The following is a 16000-nucleotide window of genomic DNA, read 5'->3' as shown; positions in this document are numbered from 1 at the left end:
AGGCCTAGATCTTATTAATTAATAAGTTGTTCTAGTGTTGCTATTACAAATGAAATAACTGTTATACAATAGGCAGATAATAGCAGCTGTGTCGTAAATAGATTATAGCGCAGTCTCGATAACCACAATGGATTCAAATGTGCTATAACGCGTCCGTAAAGACGCAATTTATGGTCATTTTCGGTAACCGGGACCTGAAGAAAGGAGGTGAGAATTCGGTCTCCTTTATCCAAAAAACGTCGCTCCGATTGGCTGCCGGCGTTGTCCTTCAAAGACAGCCAGTCCACACACGGTTCGCCAAAGCGAACGAAGTGGGCTGGGTTTGCGCCGGAGAGAGGAAAGAGCACCCGGAGCGGGTTGTGTCAGCGCAGCAGAGGGAGGAATCGATTGGGATACGCGTTGGGTTATATCATTAGGCTTTCGGGAATACTTTCATTTTTTTCCTCTCAGAAGGTAGGTTACAGATTATGTGGATTGTTTAGAACCTTTTTTTATTTTTTTTTTATTTTTTTTAGTGTGATTTTTCTCCCTTTAAATTGTTCGCAGCGATCTTCTTATGTCCACCTAACTACAGACGCGAAAGTGCACGCGCTAGCTAAAATGAATAGTCTCAATAATGTGAACTGGGTTTTTGTGTGTGTGTGTGTGTGTGTGTGTGTGTGTGTGTGTGTGTGTGTGTGTTAGCACTAGCCTTCAGCGCCTTTTAACTGACAATGGGGGAAAAAGAAAAAAAAAAAAAAAAAAAAAAAAACAGCTTGTTACCCATAACCAAAGGAAGTGTTGTTTCCAAGCGAGGTTTCTTTTTTCTTTTTTTTTGTGTGTATGTGTTTTTTTTTTTGTTGTTGTTCCCCTTGGAGTCGGGTGGGTATCGTGGACAATTCACAAGATGAAATGTGCTGTTGGACGTTATTGAGCGGGGTGGGGTAGCAAACCACAGTGCGGCAGGAAAACTTATCTCCGTAGATCCACATAGACGGAGGTGCAGGCAGCACAACCGCGCCCTGGCCCCTGGCAATCTGTCCTGGCGTTAATATATACCCTCATCAACTGAACAATACGCTTCAAACATTAAACAAAAACAAAATATATATATATATATATATATATATATATATATCCAAGTATGAACTCATTCGTTTACACTGACAGCAAATCGTCCCCGGTTATTAAAATCGAATACCCACAGAATCCGTCCAGATGCCTGGTTCAGACTTGACCCACTAACACGGTGATATATGGAAGATTCATGGAAAAAAAAAAAAAAAAAAGGGTCCGAGCAGAGAAGTAAGTGGTCGCTGCTCCGATGGTGCACGTAGATTACCGTGTCCTCCACCAAGCCTTGTTTCATGGGTCGTAAACACGTGGAGAATTGTTAGTACAAAAAAAATTGTGCAGAATACGCACGCCTTGGTTATAGTCAAAAAGGGCAGACATAGAAATATGTTGCTGCACCTTACTAGTTTACAAATGTTGGAGTCCGTGTACAGATGTTTAAAAAAAAAAAAAAAAAAAAAGTTCATTCACAGCAAAAATGAAAAGGCTCTGGTTTAATATGTTCAAATGAAGATCGGTTACATGAATTGCCGGTGTGTTCGTCTTGTATTCAGAGGCAACTCATTGCCTACATATTTTAATTAAGCTTTCCTCAACTGGACTACATATGTTGCAATCAAACTGGGTGTGTACAGTAATGAGTGGTTTAATAGTACCCCAGTGTTTCTTTAGGTCGGGCTTCAAATGAAGATAATTTCCTTTTCCTTCACTCCGTAGTCGAATAAAAGCCAATGGACATTCAGTTAAAAGTTACATTAAACAGAAATGGGCAGTAAATCCTTAAATTTGATTGGCTGGAGAAATTATTTGGAAGTTTTGGTGGATTAAATTGTTGAAACGATCAATTAGTTCATTTTCTGTCCATTGATTAATCAATTATTTCATGTATTTGTGCAAAGATCCTAAACTGAAGGTTTGATTAAAGACTTGACAGTCGTCGTGGTCGTCGTTCCTTGTTCCCCCCCTCTCCCCTTCCCCCCTCTCACTTGGCAGTCATAAATAGTCTCTGCAATCGAGCACTAGTGGCTGGATGATGTCCCAAATAGTCCTCTGTGTAGCCCCTCTGTCTATTTGCCACCCCGGGCTCACGGGCTGCTTGTTCTTGACAATAGGGTTGTTTGATTTATAATGACTGTGCCAAAGGGGCAGCATGACTTACATATTTGGCCCCTGTCTTGAACTAGGTTACTCAACTCTCATGTGTAATTAGCTTTAGAGTTGAAGGAGTTTCCCTCAACCAATCTGGCTCTGGGTTGCCAAGCAGGTGAAGGCTGACAGAGTGACCCTAGGGTCAACAGTACTACAGCTGTGTTGGGACTTTGTTAACCATTCCAGACACATCAGCCTCTGCTTGTTGTGCAAGTGCGTTGCCGGTCTTCCTATGGCTGAGCTCAGAGAGGAAGTGGGTCAGGAAGCAGAGGGAAACTAAGCACGAGATGTGAGGGAGTGTTGGTTCCCTATCAAATGCAGCAGGGCACTCTTGTGTGGGCGATTGAACTCTCGGCTGCATTTTTAACATTTTGAGCAATATAGAAATGAAATAGTATCCAACACCATCCATGACATTTATTTCATGTGTTGATTGAGGTCATCTGAAGTCAGTCAAGTCTGCTTGAGTTGGTTAGTTGTTGTCCAAGCTTGCTTTTTTATTAATTACAGAGTGTGTACATTAGATAGGAAGCTACTTAGTCTCAGAATAATCAGCATCTCGTGGAAAGAAGTCAAATATTTGGTCAACAGCTGGCCTCTGCATCAAAGTTTGCATTCTTTTAACATGTCTGACATACCTCAGTTTCTGTCCAGTCCTGTCTGCGCAAAGATGATATCTCAGGCCACACTTTTCCAGAAACATTCAGAATAGAAATACCCTAACAGGAACATTCAGCTGATGAAATGGCTGATAGGTTTTTTTTTTCTGTGCAGAGGTGGGATGAAACATCTCATGAACAAACCACCTGCTTAGTATATTAGCGTGTTTACTTGTTTGGAGCCACTTGATAGATGAAGAGGATCGCACGCCTAAATCTATGCCACTAATTGTTTACATAGTAGAAAACTAGACACACAACCCACCAGCTGTGGATTATTTTTTTTTTATATTAAGACAACACATTGTGTAACTAACATTGATTATGAAAACAGACCAATATTCTTCCATTTAATAAAACACTAAGTATGTCAAATAAATGCATCTAAATAGCTGTTTGTGTTTGTTTTATTTACATAAAGTAAGCTTTTATAATTTTTCTATGTTGTATTTAATTCATAGGTTCAGCCCTCGGTCATGTCTAACTGTCCCTCCTCTTTTAGTTTTGTAATGTTTTGTAGCTTAATAATTCCAGCAGGTGCACACAGACAAATTCTCCTTCTTCCACTGGTCTTTCCCACCACAAATGACAACATCTGTTGAAATGGAGCAGTGGTTTGTGCATTACTCATTGGGGGAGGGGGAAGTAGCTGATCAGGAAGAGGAAGGGACATGCTTTGGACTCTCCAGCAGTAATATGCAGGAGTTTTTTTAGATTTGAGCTGTAAGACGTTTTTTGGCGTTTAGGCCTGTTGGGTGGATTGTCTTATAGGAACGCTACTAGAAAAAAAACAAGGCAGGTGTTATATGCTTAATTTGTACGGTTGCACATACAAATGTAACCCACACGCAAAGACCAGTACAAACTTCCTGTTGTAATTTTAGAAGACTTTAAAGTGGTCCCTGTTAAACCTTGACTTATATGTAGGATAAGAAGTTTAGGATTCGTTCTTTTAAATCGAACAGCGCAGGAAGTGAGTTTGAATGGGGGTTTATGCTGGAGTACTGTTAAAGACATTTTTCGGACACATTTATGTTTTTTTTGTCTGAATCTAAGGAATCTTTTTTTTTTTCCTATTGTAAGGAAAAAGTGACTTGTATTGTAGAAATCTTTTTCATCTGTAAATATCCGCAGCATCTGAGGAATTTGATTGGATCTGGTAATTGGTTCTACGTCTTAGCTCCCAGTAAGTTGAACTTCATGCCGCATTGCTTTTGTGGCTGCAAATTGGATTCATTTCCTCCACAAAGTATTAAAAATAAATACAGTAACATTCCTTAAAACACTGGTGTGTAATGCGTTATGTTCCAGTAGTGTTTTAATTGATGATCGGGCAGATTGCATGGGTACATGGGGATAGACAGAGGTGAAAAAACAGCACCTTATCTCATTGTTGCAAAAATTGCTGGAATGTGGCTGGAATCCGACTACAATAGTTGTCCGTGGCCTTGGTTACAGGAAGGGGATTTAGGTGGCGTCTCATGCGGTCTTGGTGACAAAGGCAAAAGGCAGCCAGTGTGTGAAGAGCACTGAGGCGACATCACTGTGTGTGTGTGTGTGTGTGCACGCGCGCGCGAATGGGTGGGTGGGTGGGTGGGTAATGGGGGCAAGTGGTGGCAAGAGTGTGGGAAAGAAAACCCTGTGATCATTAATGACTGTTAAAGTTTATAACTTTAAACCATAAAATAACAATGGAAGAATATGCATACAGTTATTACATAACATATTAGCCCCAGTTGCGGAAGGAATGTGCCGAGTATGCGCAGCCAACCGTGACTTGGACTGTGGCTACCACGATGGCATTAGCTGCCACGTTGATGGGAAGCCGGCGTTGGCAACAACGATGAAATGAACCAACAAACTAAACGTGTAGCACATAACACCTGTTGAGAAACATGGGCGAGCCTCGTGTTATTTGTTGATTGCATGTATCCACATAGAGCTTGCGTGCCAGTGACGTCAGCTTTAGACTGGATGCCGTTTTGAAGGTAAACGGCTCCAGATGAGGCGGTTGTGGGTTTGAGACGGACGTCATCAATGACAACGCATAAAACGCAGGTATACACAAGCATTGACAACTGCTTTGCAGTTAAAAAATGCCGGCTGTAGTTTTAAGTGTTGTATTAAGTTTGAATAGTTTCTTATGTTGAAACGGTCCATGTTTCAGTGAAACAGTTATTTAGAAAATCTTTTTTGTTGTTGTTGTTGTCCATTTTCAAGGTTAAATACAAGCTTTTCTTTTTATAGCCCTCTTTTTTTTTATGTTGGTGTCTAATTGAATTCTTGGTTGGAAATGTCATTCCTTGCTGCAACGTAAAGCTGTGGCAGGACTAGTAGACCGGATCTGCCTATTCAAGCTCAACCTGTTGTAAAGGATACGTTAATATTCCCTCTGTTTTAATGACTATCCCTCTTGGCTAACAACCTTAGGAGGAGCAATTTCATAGATATTAATGGTGGGCATGTTTGATGATTAGAGCTCATGTTATGGTAATAGAGATTCTTTCTTGGACCTGAATTGTACACGGTAGTACACAGTAGTTTTCTAAAATGACTGTGTTGTGGGGACCGTTTAGGTTTTTGTCATAATTCTGCTCTAATTCTGCTGCCCCTCCCTCTCCCACATCAGCTCATCCTGATTTGTGGCTGGGATTTTCATGTTATGTCACATCTTACTCACCAAGCGGCTATGAAACAGCATGAAGGACAGTTTGGCACCCCGACATAGTGGTACAAAGATATAAAGGCTCTCTGTAGAGTTTTTATTGACAAACATAGTTCACTCCTATTTTATATTGCCCCTCATACAGAATAAGTCATCATACTTCGGTTCCACAGAGCCATAATACGCAGTTACTTTTAATCAAGGTTATCTGCAGTGGCAGATAACCAGCCTAAACTCACCAGCAGTTAGTGTGATAGGTAAGTAGAAGTAAATCTCATCCATGAGTTTAGTTTTCTATTACCTCTGTAAGCAATCATTTCTTTACTACTGCTGTATCTTTATTATCAGGGTGGGGCAAATTTGTAGTAATACTTATGTGCATGAGCCCTGTCTTTGAGAAACTAGTTGGAGTACAAATAGCTGTTGACAGAATGGGGTGGCCTATGCTTTAATTGGAACGTGTGAACGTAACTGAACGTGGCAGGGATAGGCAGCATGCAATGTCTCCTGTTACTGAGGTTTTGCCATGAAGTTACATGTTTATGCACATGCTCCCAAAATCTATACATAGTCACTTTCCGAAGGGTTAATGTCCTCATTTTATGGATTTCTGATGACTCGCTGAAAGTAAAAGGAAACTTAGTTTTTCTTGGACAGTGGGCATCTTCAAGTGCTTAATAGATTTTAGTTTTCAATTGAATCTGGGCTCAAGTGACAGAAAAGTTGGTTGTTTTTCCTGTAATAACAAATGTTACAAGAATGGCATTATGCCCCACTGGCCAAACATGAGCCATCACTTGGCTTTATTTTTCCCTTCTTTCCGTTACGTAGCCGTTTTGCAGTCTCATGCCAGAGCAAAACAATTCCTTTTGGTTTAATGGCAGGCAGCCGTCTGTACTGGGACTGTAACAAAATTGTTAGATATGAGTGGAGTTGAGGAATCCAGACAAGGATGCTAAAAAGGGTTTCAGACTGGTCCCGTTCCTGTCGGTCATTTCCTCAGGCTGTGGGGTCCTCCTTCTGTCTCTGCACATCACGGTCAGCTCTGCTGGATCCAGAGGCAATAAGGTCCATAGCTCCCCTTTCATCTGGTCTGCCCAACAGATACTTGAGGTCCTTTTGCTGCATCACTGAACTGTAAATCTCAGGAGAGTATCATTGAGTAGGCATCGCATTCCCCCAAGGAGTGTCTGTACATCTCCGGTGAATGTTTGAAGCTGTCAGGCCAGTGGCAACCCTGTACTGCCTCAGAACAGCCCCCGCTGACTTTGTTATGTGCAAATGTCACGATCATAATGACCTTGATGTTTGAGGACTGACATGGGTCATAAAAACTGGATAAGAAACAACAGATTTGCAGCAGTATTCAATTTAGCTGTTGAAGTTATATGGCGGTCTTTGTTGTTTTATGAATTTGGCTTTTGTAATTTTGACATCTAAACAAATTCACATGACTACACAGTTTAAATTTGAATATGTTTGGTACAGTGTCGTCTACTGGTTGAGGAAATGTGGCGCTATACTGGGATTTCTGTGGAAACCACTACTTAACAGGAAGTTGGCACATTGAACAAAGGACTGCTAGTTTTGAACAGAATGACCCAGAAATTCATTATTCAGGTGTGTTGTTGCCCATCTCAGTATATCAGAATATATTAAAAACCACATAGATGTGAACATTTAACATAGAACTGACATGGCAGCTTTTCTGCTATCATTACAACAACATATCCTCATTACTTTCGGTTTCGTGATTCCCTTTAGCTGTGACACTAAAGCTGCTTTTTCTTATCTCTTCTGTAAACACCTGAGCTTTGTCCTGCAGCCATTTTGCTTCAACAAGATCAAACACTCAGTATTAGTGCAATTATACTTGTCAATGCACACTGTACATTTTGGACCTCTGTAATTTAACACATTGCTGACACTAAGTTCATTTCCCTACTCCTGTGTTTGTGTGCATTTTCATTTTGCATAGAGACCAACTGAGTCAAACTGCCAAAAATGTATGAATATTATGAAATAGGGCATAAAAGGTCTTGTGCTCGGCTGAGGTGCAGAAGTTGATGCATCGGTTAAAAACACCCGATGACACAATGCAGTGGAAACATATCACACATCACCGCCACACAGCATGCCTTATTCATCAAGACCCAGTGTTGCATAATAATCAATGACCCCGCCCAGTCTGCCCTCACCTACGGTGATACAGCCCAACCCGTTAAGCTTTATTATTTGCAACCTAGACAATAATGTATCAGTCTGCTCACATTTGATTGGACATTGGTAGGACATTTTTTTTTATTTTTTTTATTTTTTATGAAACAACACATTTCACCTAAGTAGTCCACCAAAATCAGCTTACGAGTCAATAGGCCATGTTGTCAGGCTTCATTTTAAATCTACAATGCCAAAGTAATTGTTCAGGCCCGGTAGATGAGAGGCAGTGCGTCAGCGCTCAGTTAAAACTCCTAATGCACTTCTGCTGGGTCTCATCTTATTCTGCACCTCATCACAAAGTATTATGATCGGTCTGGTTTCCAGCTGCTCAGCACAGTCTGCTGTCAGTGGATGTCAAATCTTGCCGAAAACTCTGCGCTCACTAGATCCTGCTTATTTTTGCAAGACGAAGAGTAATTCCAAACGTGGGGATATGATTTGGTTTTAAGAGTTGTTTGCATTTTGACATTACGAGTAAAGTTTTACTTTACATCAGCTTGTATTTCTTGCGTTGTATTGGATTTCTTTCCTGGGTTTCTGTGTGCGGTATTTTCCTGATGTTACTAGGCAGCATGCTAAATATTTTCTTTTCTCCTTTAAACGAGACTCAGCTCTGTCTCTTTGTGCTGCTGGCTAAAGTTAGTGACGGCCTCAGTTGTGATTCATTCTTCATTATTTTCTTCTACCTACTATAAAGTTTTATACTTTTTATATATTTCTTGTCTCCCTAATTGTAGTTCAATTCTGCTGTTTGAGGTGATGCCGCCGCCTTTTAAACAACAACACCCATACGCACACACACACACACACACACACTAAAGATATGATCCGTAAGCCCTGTCTAAACACCTGCTCTATATTTGTTCACTCCACCATCGATACCATGTCCTGATCTCAGGCCAGTCACGCCATCACATCTAATCTGTCTAACGCGCAGTTCTTCTCCACTCAGGAATGTGTTTTGGTCAATATTTCTTCACTGGGATGTTTGACCCACACTGTACAGAATTATGCATGTTCATTGTGTGACACTCCAGGACTTTTTTTTTTTTTTATTTTTTTTTTTTTTATTCATCCTCTGAAAGTACCTGCAAGGAAGCAGTGTGACTCACAACTGCTCTGGAAGCCAATCGTCTAGTACACACAAATGTGATGTGGAAACTTGAAGCCTGCGTTGCACAAACATGGAGAATGACTCGTCAGTGATGGAGGAGACATCTTGTAAGAGGGAAATTATTTGCTTTTTTTTTTCCATGGGAAAAACATATTAGAGACAAATTATTATTATTATTCAATTGTTTTTACATGTATATCTTAGGACACACCTAGAGTAAAGTTGCTGCCTTGTGTACACGTACAACGCATACCTGACAATCAGTGCTGAGGCTGTCAATAGGACAGTTACATAAAAGAGGATTAAATCTGACCGTGTGCATGATGTCAATGTTCACCTATTCGGAAAAGAATGACGGTCAGCTTAAAGCCTGCACACCCGTGAAATATTTTGACACTGTTGATAAGTTACCCACTAGACAGGTAGCTGATTTAGGTGTCTGTTCGCATATAGCTTGTATTCCTACCAGACTACGTGACATATTTTATGGCTCTAAAGGTAAGCAAACAAGTGTTGCCCCTCACAACAGTTTTCCTTGTTCAGTGTTGCCCCAGATTACCATCACATTACTGTAAGGAAGAACAACTTGTCTTCCCCGCCCATTTGTGACATACTTGAAAAGCAATTGGCACTGATTATGTAAGAATTTGTCAGTATTGACAATATACAGGTCGCCACTGACGTGCTGTGAAAATAATGAAATATTTGATTTAAACATCTTTGACCAAGTATCCATTCCTTCCTTTCGCCAGTTAGTGGATTTCTACATACTCTTTGTCATTGATAGTCAGTCATTTGCTCTTGGTCTGCCTTTTCTGTAGTAGTCAAACTCAGTTTTCCTTACAAATACACTCTATTCAGATACATTTAGGGGAGGATTTAGAACATTTCAAACTCCTCAAAATCCTCAATTTATGCAAGTTTAACACTTGAGATTAATGATGTCATTAACAGTCTAATCTAATTTCCCCCAAAAAATTCTTTTTAGCCTACCATTGGTGTTTGATGTTAGCAGAAAGAAACAGTTGTACTAACTGTCTGTAGTCAGGTAGTAAAGACATCACGCGTTTTGTTTTACAGACAAGTTGGGCTGCTTGGACACTCCCACAGCCCAACAGGATGAACTTCCTGCTTGTGTTGCAATCCTTGTCCTGTCGGAAACATGCCACACAAGCGTTTCTCGTTTCTCGCTCACACTCATTCTTTCCTTCTCTCTCTGTCTCACTCTCTCTCTCTCTTTTGTACGCGTGCGCACACGCACACACGCACACGCACACACACACACACACACACACACACACACACACACACACAATGAAAAACCACCTTTAAAACATGTCCCACATCCTGTGCTGAGCTTTTCTCATGGTGATTCAGACTGGGAAACTGTTCCCATGTGCTTCATCAAAAAAATTTAAAAAGATTTGAGGAGCATCACAAAACCAAAACCTCTTAAGAGCTTTTGTCTATCTATAGGTTGTAGGTGAGGTTGAACTTGGTTCTAATTGTTTATCTGAACTTTGCCAGCTTTCCATTATCTTTTGGATGTGGTCTGTTATTGTACGCAGAGCAATGGGACTTGAAGCTTTTGAATGAGTATGTTTTCCAAAGTGCTCTTGTCTGCCAGCAGATTGTTGTCTCGGTGAAGCTTTTAGCTGAACCAGACACAAAGTCTGTTTTTGTTTGGTTTGGGTATGTCATCTTTTCCTGTGGAAGTGTCTCTTTCTTAGTGTGCTACAGAGAAGTGCTGTTAGTGTTTCAGGTGTTACATATTTGGCACGCTGGTAGATGGAATAAAACGGCAGTGAAAAGAGTTTTTGTCTTCTTATTCTTTTTTTTATTGGAGATCAGGACCTTGTTGGAGGTGCTCACTAGAAATTATTGTGTCACACTCTATAAATGTTTAGAGGCCGTTGGAGTAGTAAGTAGTAACGGCTTGTTGCGGGAGTTCACCCTCAAAGTGAGAGACTCAGACAAAACATCTGCAAAGGGAATGCGTCTCGCATATTCTCAGTCTGCTCCAACAGATTTGCTGATGCTTGTGGATGAGCTGACTTCAAGTCTTCCACTTGTTCAAGCCGGGTTTTTTTTTTTGTAGTTGTGTTGGTTCATATGGCTGTCCTCAATCCTTTTGTACTTGTTACTGTCATTTTTGATATATTCATTTTACAGCAATGTGTGTTTTTTTTTTAAATTATTATTATTAATTTGTATTCTAACAAATCTCCCTCTGCACTTTGCATAGATATGAGACGAGTTGTACGGCAGAGCAAATTCCGTCACGTCTTTGGCCAGGCGGTGAAGAATGACCAATGCTACGATGATATCCGGGTTTCAAGGGTCACATGGGATAGCAGCTTCTGTGCAGTCAACCCCAAGTTTCTTGCCCTAATTATTGAGGCCAGCGGTGGTGGAGCTTTCCTTGTTCTCCCTCTTCACAAGGTAAGTTTGCAGCGTGTTATGCAATCAGTAGAGATGGGCGTTTCAGGCTCATACACTCAGAAAGAGAGTGAGTAACTCACTCACACTGTAAACTCGGCTTCAACAAATGCTGTCAAACTTTGAAAACCCTCGGCTTTGACAAAGCTGATGAGAAGCGTGACTGTTCAAAGCTGTGACTATTGAAAAATGAGAAAATCACGGCCCATCCCTTGTGATTAATGCCACAGTGTTGTAAGCACTGTATTGCATGCTTGAACAGAGCCTCGGTACAGGCCTCTAAGACAACAAAATGGAGAGAACTGTATGAAGAAGCATGTTTGCATTTATTGCTTCTGTATGATACTATATTATTGCACACGCATATTTGGACTAACGTAAACATGAAGTTGAACAGACAAAATCGTATTTTGATATATTTTGAGAGTAACGGCCTGTTTCCTATGTTTTGTGGGCAGCAAAGACTCATTTGCGTTGAAGACGTTACTTTTTACAAGCAGGGCTGCCGACCCTTTATATCAGTGTATCGCGGGATTAATGTTTACCGTTGGGCTGTTTCACACACCCTTATGTGTACAACAGAAACTACTCCAAAGCCCTGGAGCGAACAGTCCTGATCCTTGCCTCCATATAAGGAATCCCTCCACATATTTATCCGTGGGTTGGGTAAGACTGCATTTGAAGTGTGTTTGGGTGTAAACAGCTAGTTAGCTGAGTAAATACTGTACATCCCTCCCTTTTGTTTTAACCTCACTGTCATAATTTAGTTAATTAAGGTGCTCGAGAGGTCAGGCTGATTTTAAGAATGGGCTTTGGCATGTTCCCCAGAGAGCCCTTGGATGTCATTATGGGTGATAGTGGTGAATTGCTGGCTGCTTGTGTTTCTGTTTGCCAAGCAGGAGCCAAGTGGCAGGTCCTGACACTGTGAGTGACATAAATACTGCAATCCTGTCGACAGATCTGTCCTGGACCTGTAATTAGTGCACACCAGTACACTGCCATGTCATACGAGAATGCTCTGGCACTGGGGACCGGATCCTTAGGCCTGTCATCACGTAGCTTACGCCGCTCAGCACCTCATTCAATACAGAGCTTGTACTGGAGGTGGGCTGCCAGCTCGACCGGTTTCACACTCCTCCTGCCCTCTCTCTCTCTCCCGTGTTTGCGTGAGCTGCCCTCTGCATGCCATGTACCCGTACAGTAATGCTGTGTCTCCTGAACAAAGTCTACTTTCACTTCTGAATCAAAAAAGTCGTGGGACACTGGAGTCTTTATGTGCAGAGAAAACTTCAGGCAATTTCCTAAAGTGAAACAAACAAAAAAAAATCTTCCCACTTATTAGCTGGCAAGCTTGACGAGCTAGACCCTCAGATATAATAGTCTTTTCCCCATTTCAACAGTCCATGCATTGAGAAACGTGCTGAAAAGGGGAATACCATAGTGTTGTGTTTGTATGTTATGACTGTGGATAGTTTGACCAGAATGTATTGCCACCAAAAACAGTTTTACAGCTTAACATAAAGGAGAGAAGATTAGTTATTGGGACCAAGACTTAACATTATATTCAAATCTTAAATTAATTGCTATTCCCTTTTTAAATTATGTTGTTTTTTTGGGGTTTTTTTGTAAGCATCTATTTTTAGCCATTATCACCATGCTATTCAAATAATTTTTTTCCGGACAAAGAAAGTACATCCGGAAATCTCAGTATAGCCTCAGCTGGCAATGCAGGTCTCAAAAGTGGGACAAGTCTGCACTTGCAAACGGTATGACTAAAATGCAGTGCAGTGGTTCAGTATTACATCGTTGATCTGTGTGCCGTTGAGACCATGTTTAATAAACCATTTGAAAAATAACATTATGTTGCCTCTTACTTGGGTAAAGTGATTTTTAAGGAAATCAGCCTTTTCATGAGGTGTATTAATTAGCAACTGTTTAGTCTTTTCATTTACAAGCACTTGCCAGACACAAGCTCTGCTTTATTGATGAAACTGTGCCTGATTTGAAAACTGTTTCAAATTTTTCGGGTCTCATTTCATTTTTGTTGCAAGGGCCCACATCCCCTCAATGTCCCCACCCCTCCCCATCCCTAATGTGAGGGTGCATCTGTCCGGCTAACCCATCTGCCTGTGCTGTGTTGCTCCCAGTCTCTGTGGGCAGCCAGCTGCTCGGGGCCTTTGTCTTACGCTTACTCCCAGCGCAGCCCTTTGTCGTTATCACACTTTGGCTGGGTGTGGTGGGGGTGGGGGGTGGGAGGGGAGTGGCAGAAGTGTGATGATGCTCCTTCCCCCTTCACAATTAAGCCACATGCGTCTTTGTTATAGTAATGCAGTAATGGCAGAGGAACATTTAAAATGAAATGATATGAGCCCATTATATAGTTGTATGCTCAAACCTATACTTTTTTGTTGGGATTCGGAGCATAGCCTACAATTCAGAGGTTGATGTTGTGGATCAGTGAGCTGACCTGAGGTCTGAGCCTCATTTTGAGCAGTCAACGGACGGAGGTGGCTCTTTGTGTGACTCATTGGGATGTGGGTTAGTGCGTCAGGCCGCCCTGACTCAGCACAGCCATGCATATTGTTGCTTCCTTCTGTCAGAACTCTGGGATTTATAGCGAGGGGATCAGATGTCCAGCTCAACACATGTCATTCCCTTCCCTCATGCTTTCAATCTCCCCCTTTCTCATTCTTAGCTGGATGCCTGCTAATTTATTCCCTGATTTCCATATGAAGGAAGTTGTGGGAGTGAATACATCAGCTAGCAAGTGAAAAATTCCTGATAATTCCTCTCTGTCTGCTCAGCCCTAAAAGAAGGGGAAAGTATCAGTAAAGTGTTATAATTATTTTAGTTTTATATCCATTAACTAGAAATCTCTTACTTTGATTTACCCAGTGAGTGACAATGTTAAAGATGTAATGCTCTCTACACTGTTTTAGCCATGATCATCTTTATTTTCCAATCAGAGTATCCAACGCTGGCACTGTACAGAAAGGATGATCAATTGTGGTGTACGTGTTTGATTTAGATACCATTCCTCAATGCACCATTCATTCAGTGTTCAGCCATTGCTGATCGTATTTCCTGGGTGTGTGCACAATGACACGCTATTTCTGATCTGTCTTCTATACACGGTTTTGGCTGCTTACGACAGTAAGCTGCATTCGGTCTCTTTCTGCAAAAATACAGTCTGCGTATTAAAATCCAGAGTCTTTCCCCATACATTGGCCAGTTTTTGTTCCAAGACCTCTATACTGCTCAGTTGCCTCTGCCTTTGCCGCTTCTGCCGCTCAGTCCTGCTGACTGCAGATTTTACCATATATGGTCATTCACTGCTCCCTGCCTGACAGCCTTCCAAGACCATTTCCTCCCTGCCCTGCCATTGGCTGCTTCATGCAGTGTCAGTACACATGTGAATTCTGGGATAGGCTGAAATATGAAGAGCGGCCAAGATGAGAGAACTAGGTTGAAGTCAGATGTTGTTTCTGTCACAGAGTCACTCACTGTATCCATGTGCCATATTTAAATAATTATTTTAATGTGATAATCAGTATGACTCCTGGGTTACTGAATAATGTGAGCTCCAGACATTTTGTAGTAGCAAGCCTTAAAACAAAGCTATGGCACCTTTTGATATGAAATGATAAGGGCAATGCCATTTTCAGTCATTTGATTCATTGAAACTCTGCTGCAAAAGAGCAGTTATTTCACTAACTATCCACACGTGCATGTGGATGCACCAGTCTTGCAGACAATATTTTTTGGGTGCGCTGCATCTCGTGTCTTAAGTTCTTTTAAAAAAAAAAAATAATACTCATTCACATGCTGTCTGTTCCCAGTTAATCATGTTTTCGGCCACAGGTGCTTGACTGAATCACAGCAACACTCTGGGGAGACAGTAGGAAGATGTGGACTGAGGCCGTCTCAGAGGATATACATTGTCCATTTAGAGCAGTCTGATCAAAGACATGGCAGAAGTTAATGACCCCTCTGATTTCAATCAGAGCTTTTATTCTTGGTGCGTCACATTGCCTGCCAAGACCTAATCACTATGGTGCTAGATGTACTGGAAACAGTTTTCTCTGTCAATCATCAGCAACCATCAATCAACTAATTATGCCCTTTGACTCAGAGTAAACACATTTTTTGACAATGACCTGTTAGCAAATGTGTTGTCTCAGATACCATCTGTAATTTACATATTCCAAGATTCAAGATTTGTCATATGCCAGAAAGGTGAAAGGAAAATGTTCAGTTATATACAATGCAGGTTTACAGTCAGTTTGCTGTGTTTTGCATTGTGTTGTTTCTGCCCTATCATTAACAAGTTGTAAATCTTAAGAAAATCTTCCGGTTGTGACAGCTCGGTTGCTGCTACTACCTCAGCTGTTTGTCTCAACCATAAGGACGAAGAGGCTTGTTAAAGTGGAAATTTCCATGGAGCCCTGAGCAGCACTGGACAGCATGCATGGAAGACCCTTTAGTGGTGTGCATGCGTGAATCACATGTCGAGCTGCAAGGAAAGGAAGTGTGCAGGCCTCCTGTGTGGATGAAAAGAATGTCCTCTCTTGCCTTGGGGGAATTTTGTTCATACAGTTTTTTTTGTGTGTGTTTCAGTGTTGTGCTTTGTATCTATTGCTGTGTGATTCACTCTCATTTTCTTCAGTCTTAGTTGTTGCTATGCAACTGGTTGTTTTGTAG

At 41.3% G+C, this 16000-nt stretch overlaps 1 protein-coding gene across 2 annotated transcripts in view; it reads left to right on the top strand.

The window, feature by feature from the left end:
• The first annotated feature begins 305 nt into the window (after window positions 1-305).
• coro1ca (coronin, actin binding protein, 1Ca) overlaps window positions 306-16000 on the top strand; it is a 29921-nt gene continuing 14226 nt past the window's right edge. The window contains exons 1-2 of one of the 2 annotated variants that reach the window (XM_069178326.1): window positions 324-453; window positions 11106-11302. In XM_069178326.1, the coding sequence (XP_069034427.1) occupies window positions 11108-11302 (195 nt within the window). In that variant the 5' untranslated portion in view covers window positions 324-453; window positions 11106-11107. Of the gene's footprint in view, window positions 454-11105; window positions 11303-16000 lie in introns of both variants that reach the window. The other variant, XM_069178327.1, reaches the window with a different exon arrangement.

Source organism: Embiotoca jacksoni, unplaced genomic scaffold (genome assembly GCF_022577435.1).
Source record: "Embiotoca jacksoni isolate LCO1_2020_lvr unplaced genomic scaffold, fEmbJac1.0.p SCAF_8, whole genome shotgun sequence".
NCBI lineage: Eukaryota > Metazoa > Chordata > Actinopteri > Embiotocidae > Embiotoca > Embiotoca jacksoni.
Note: the sequence above shows the minus strand (reverse complement) of the source record. Positions and strands in the feature narration are given on the sequence as shown.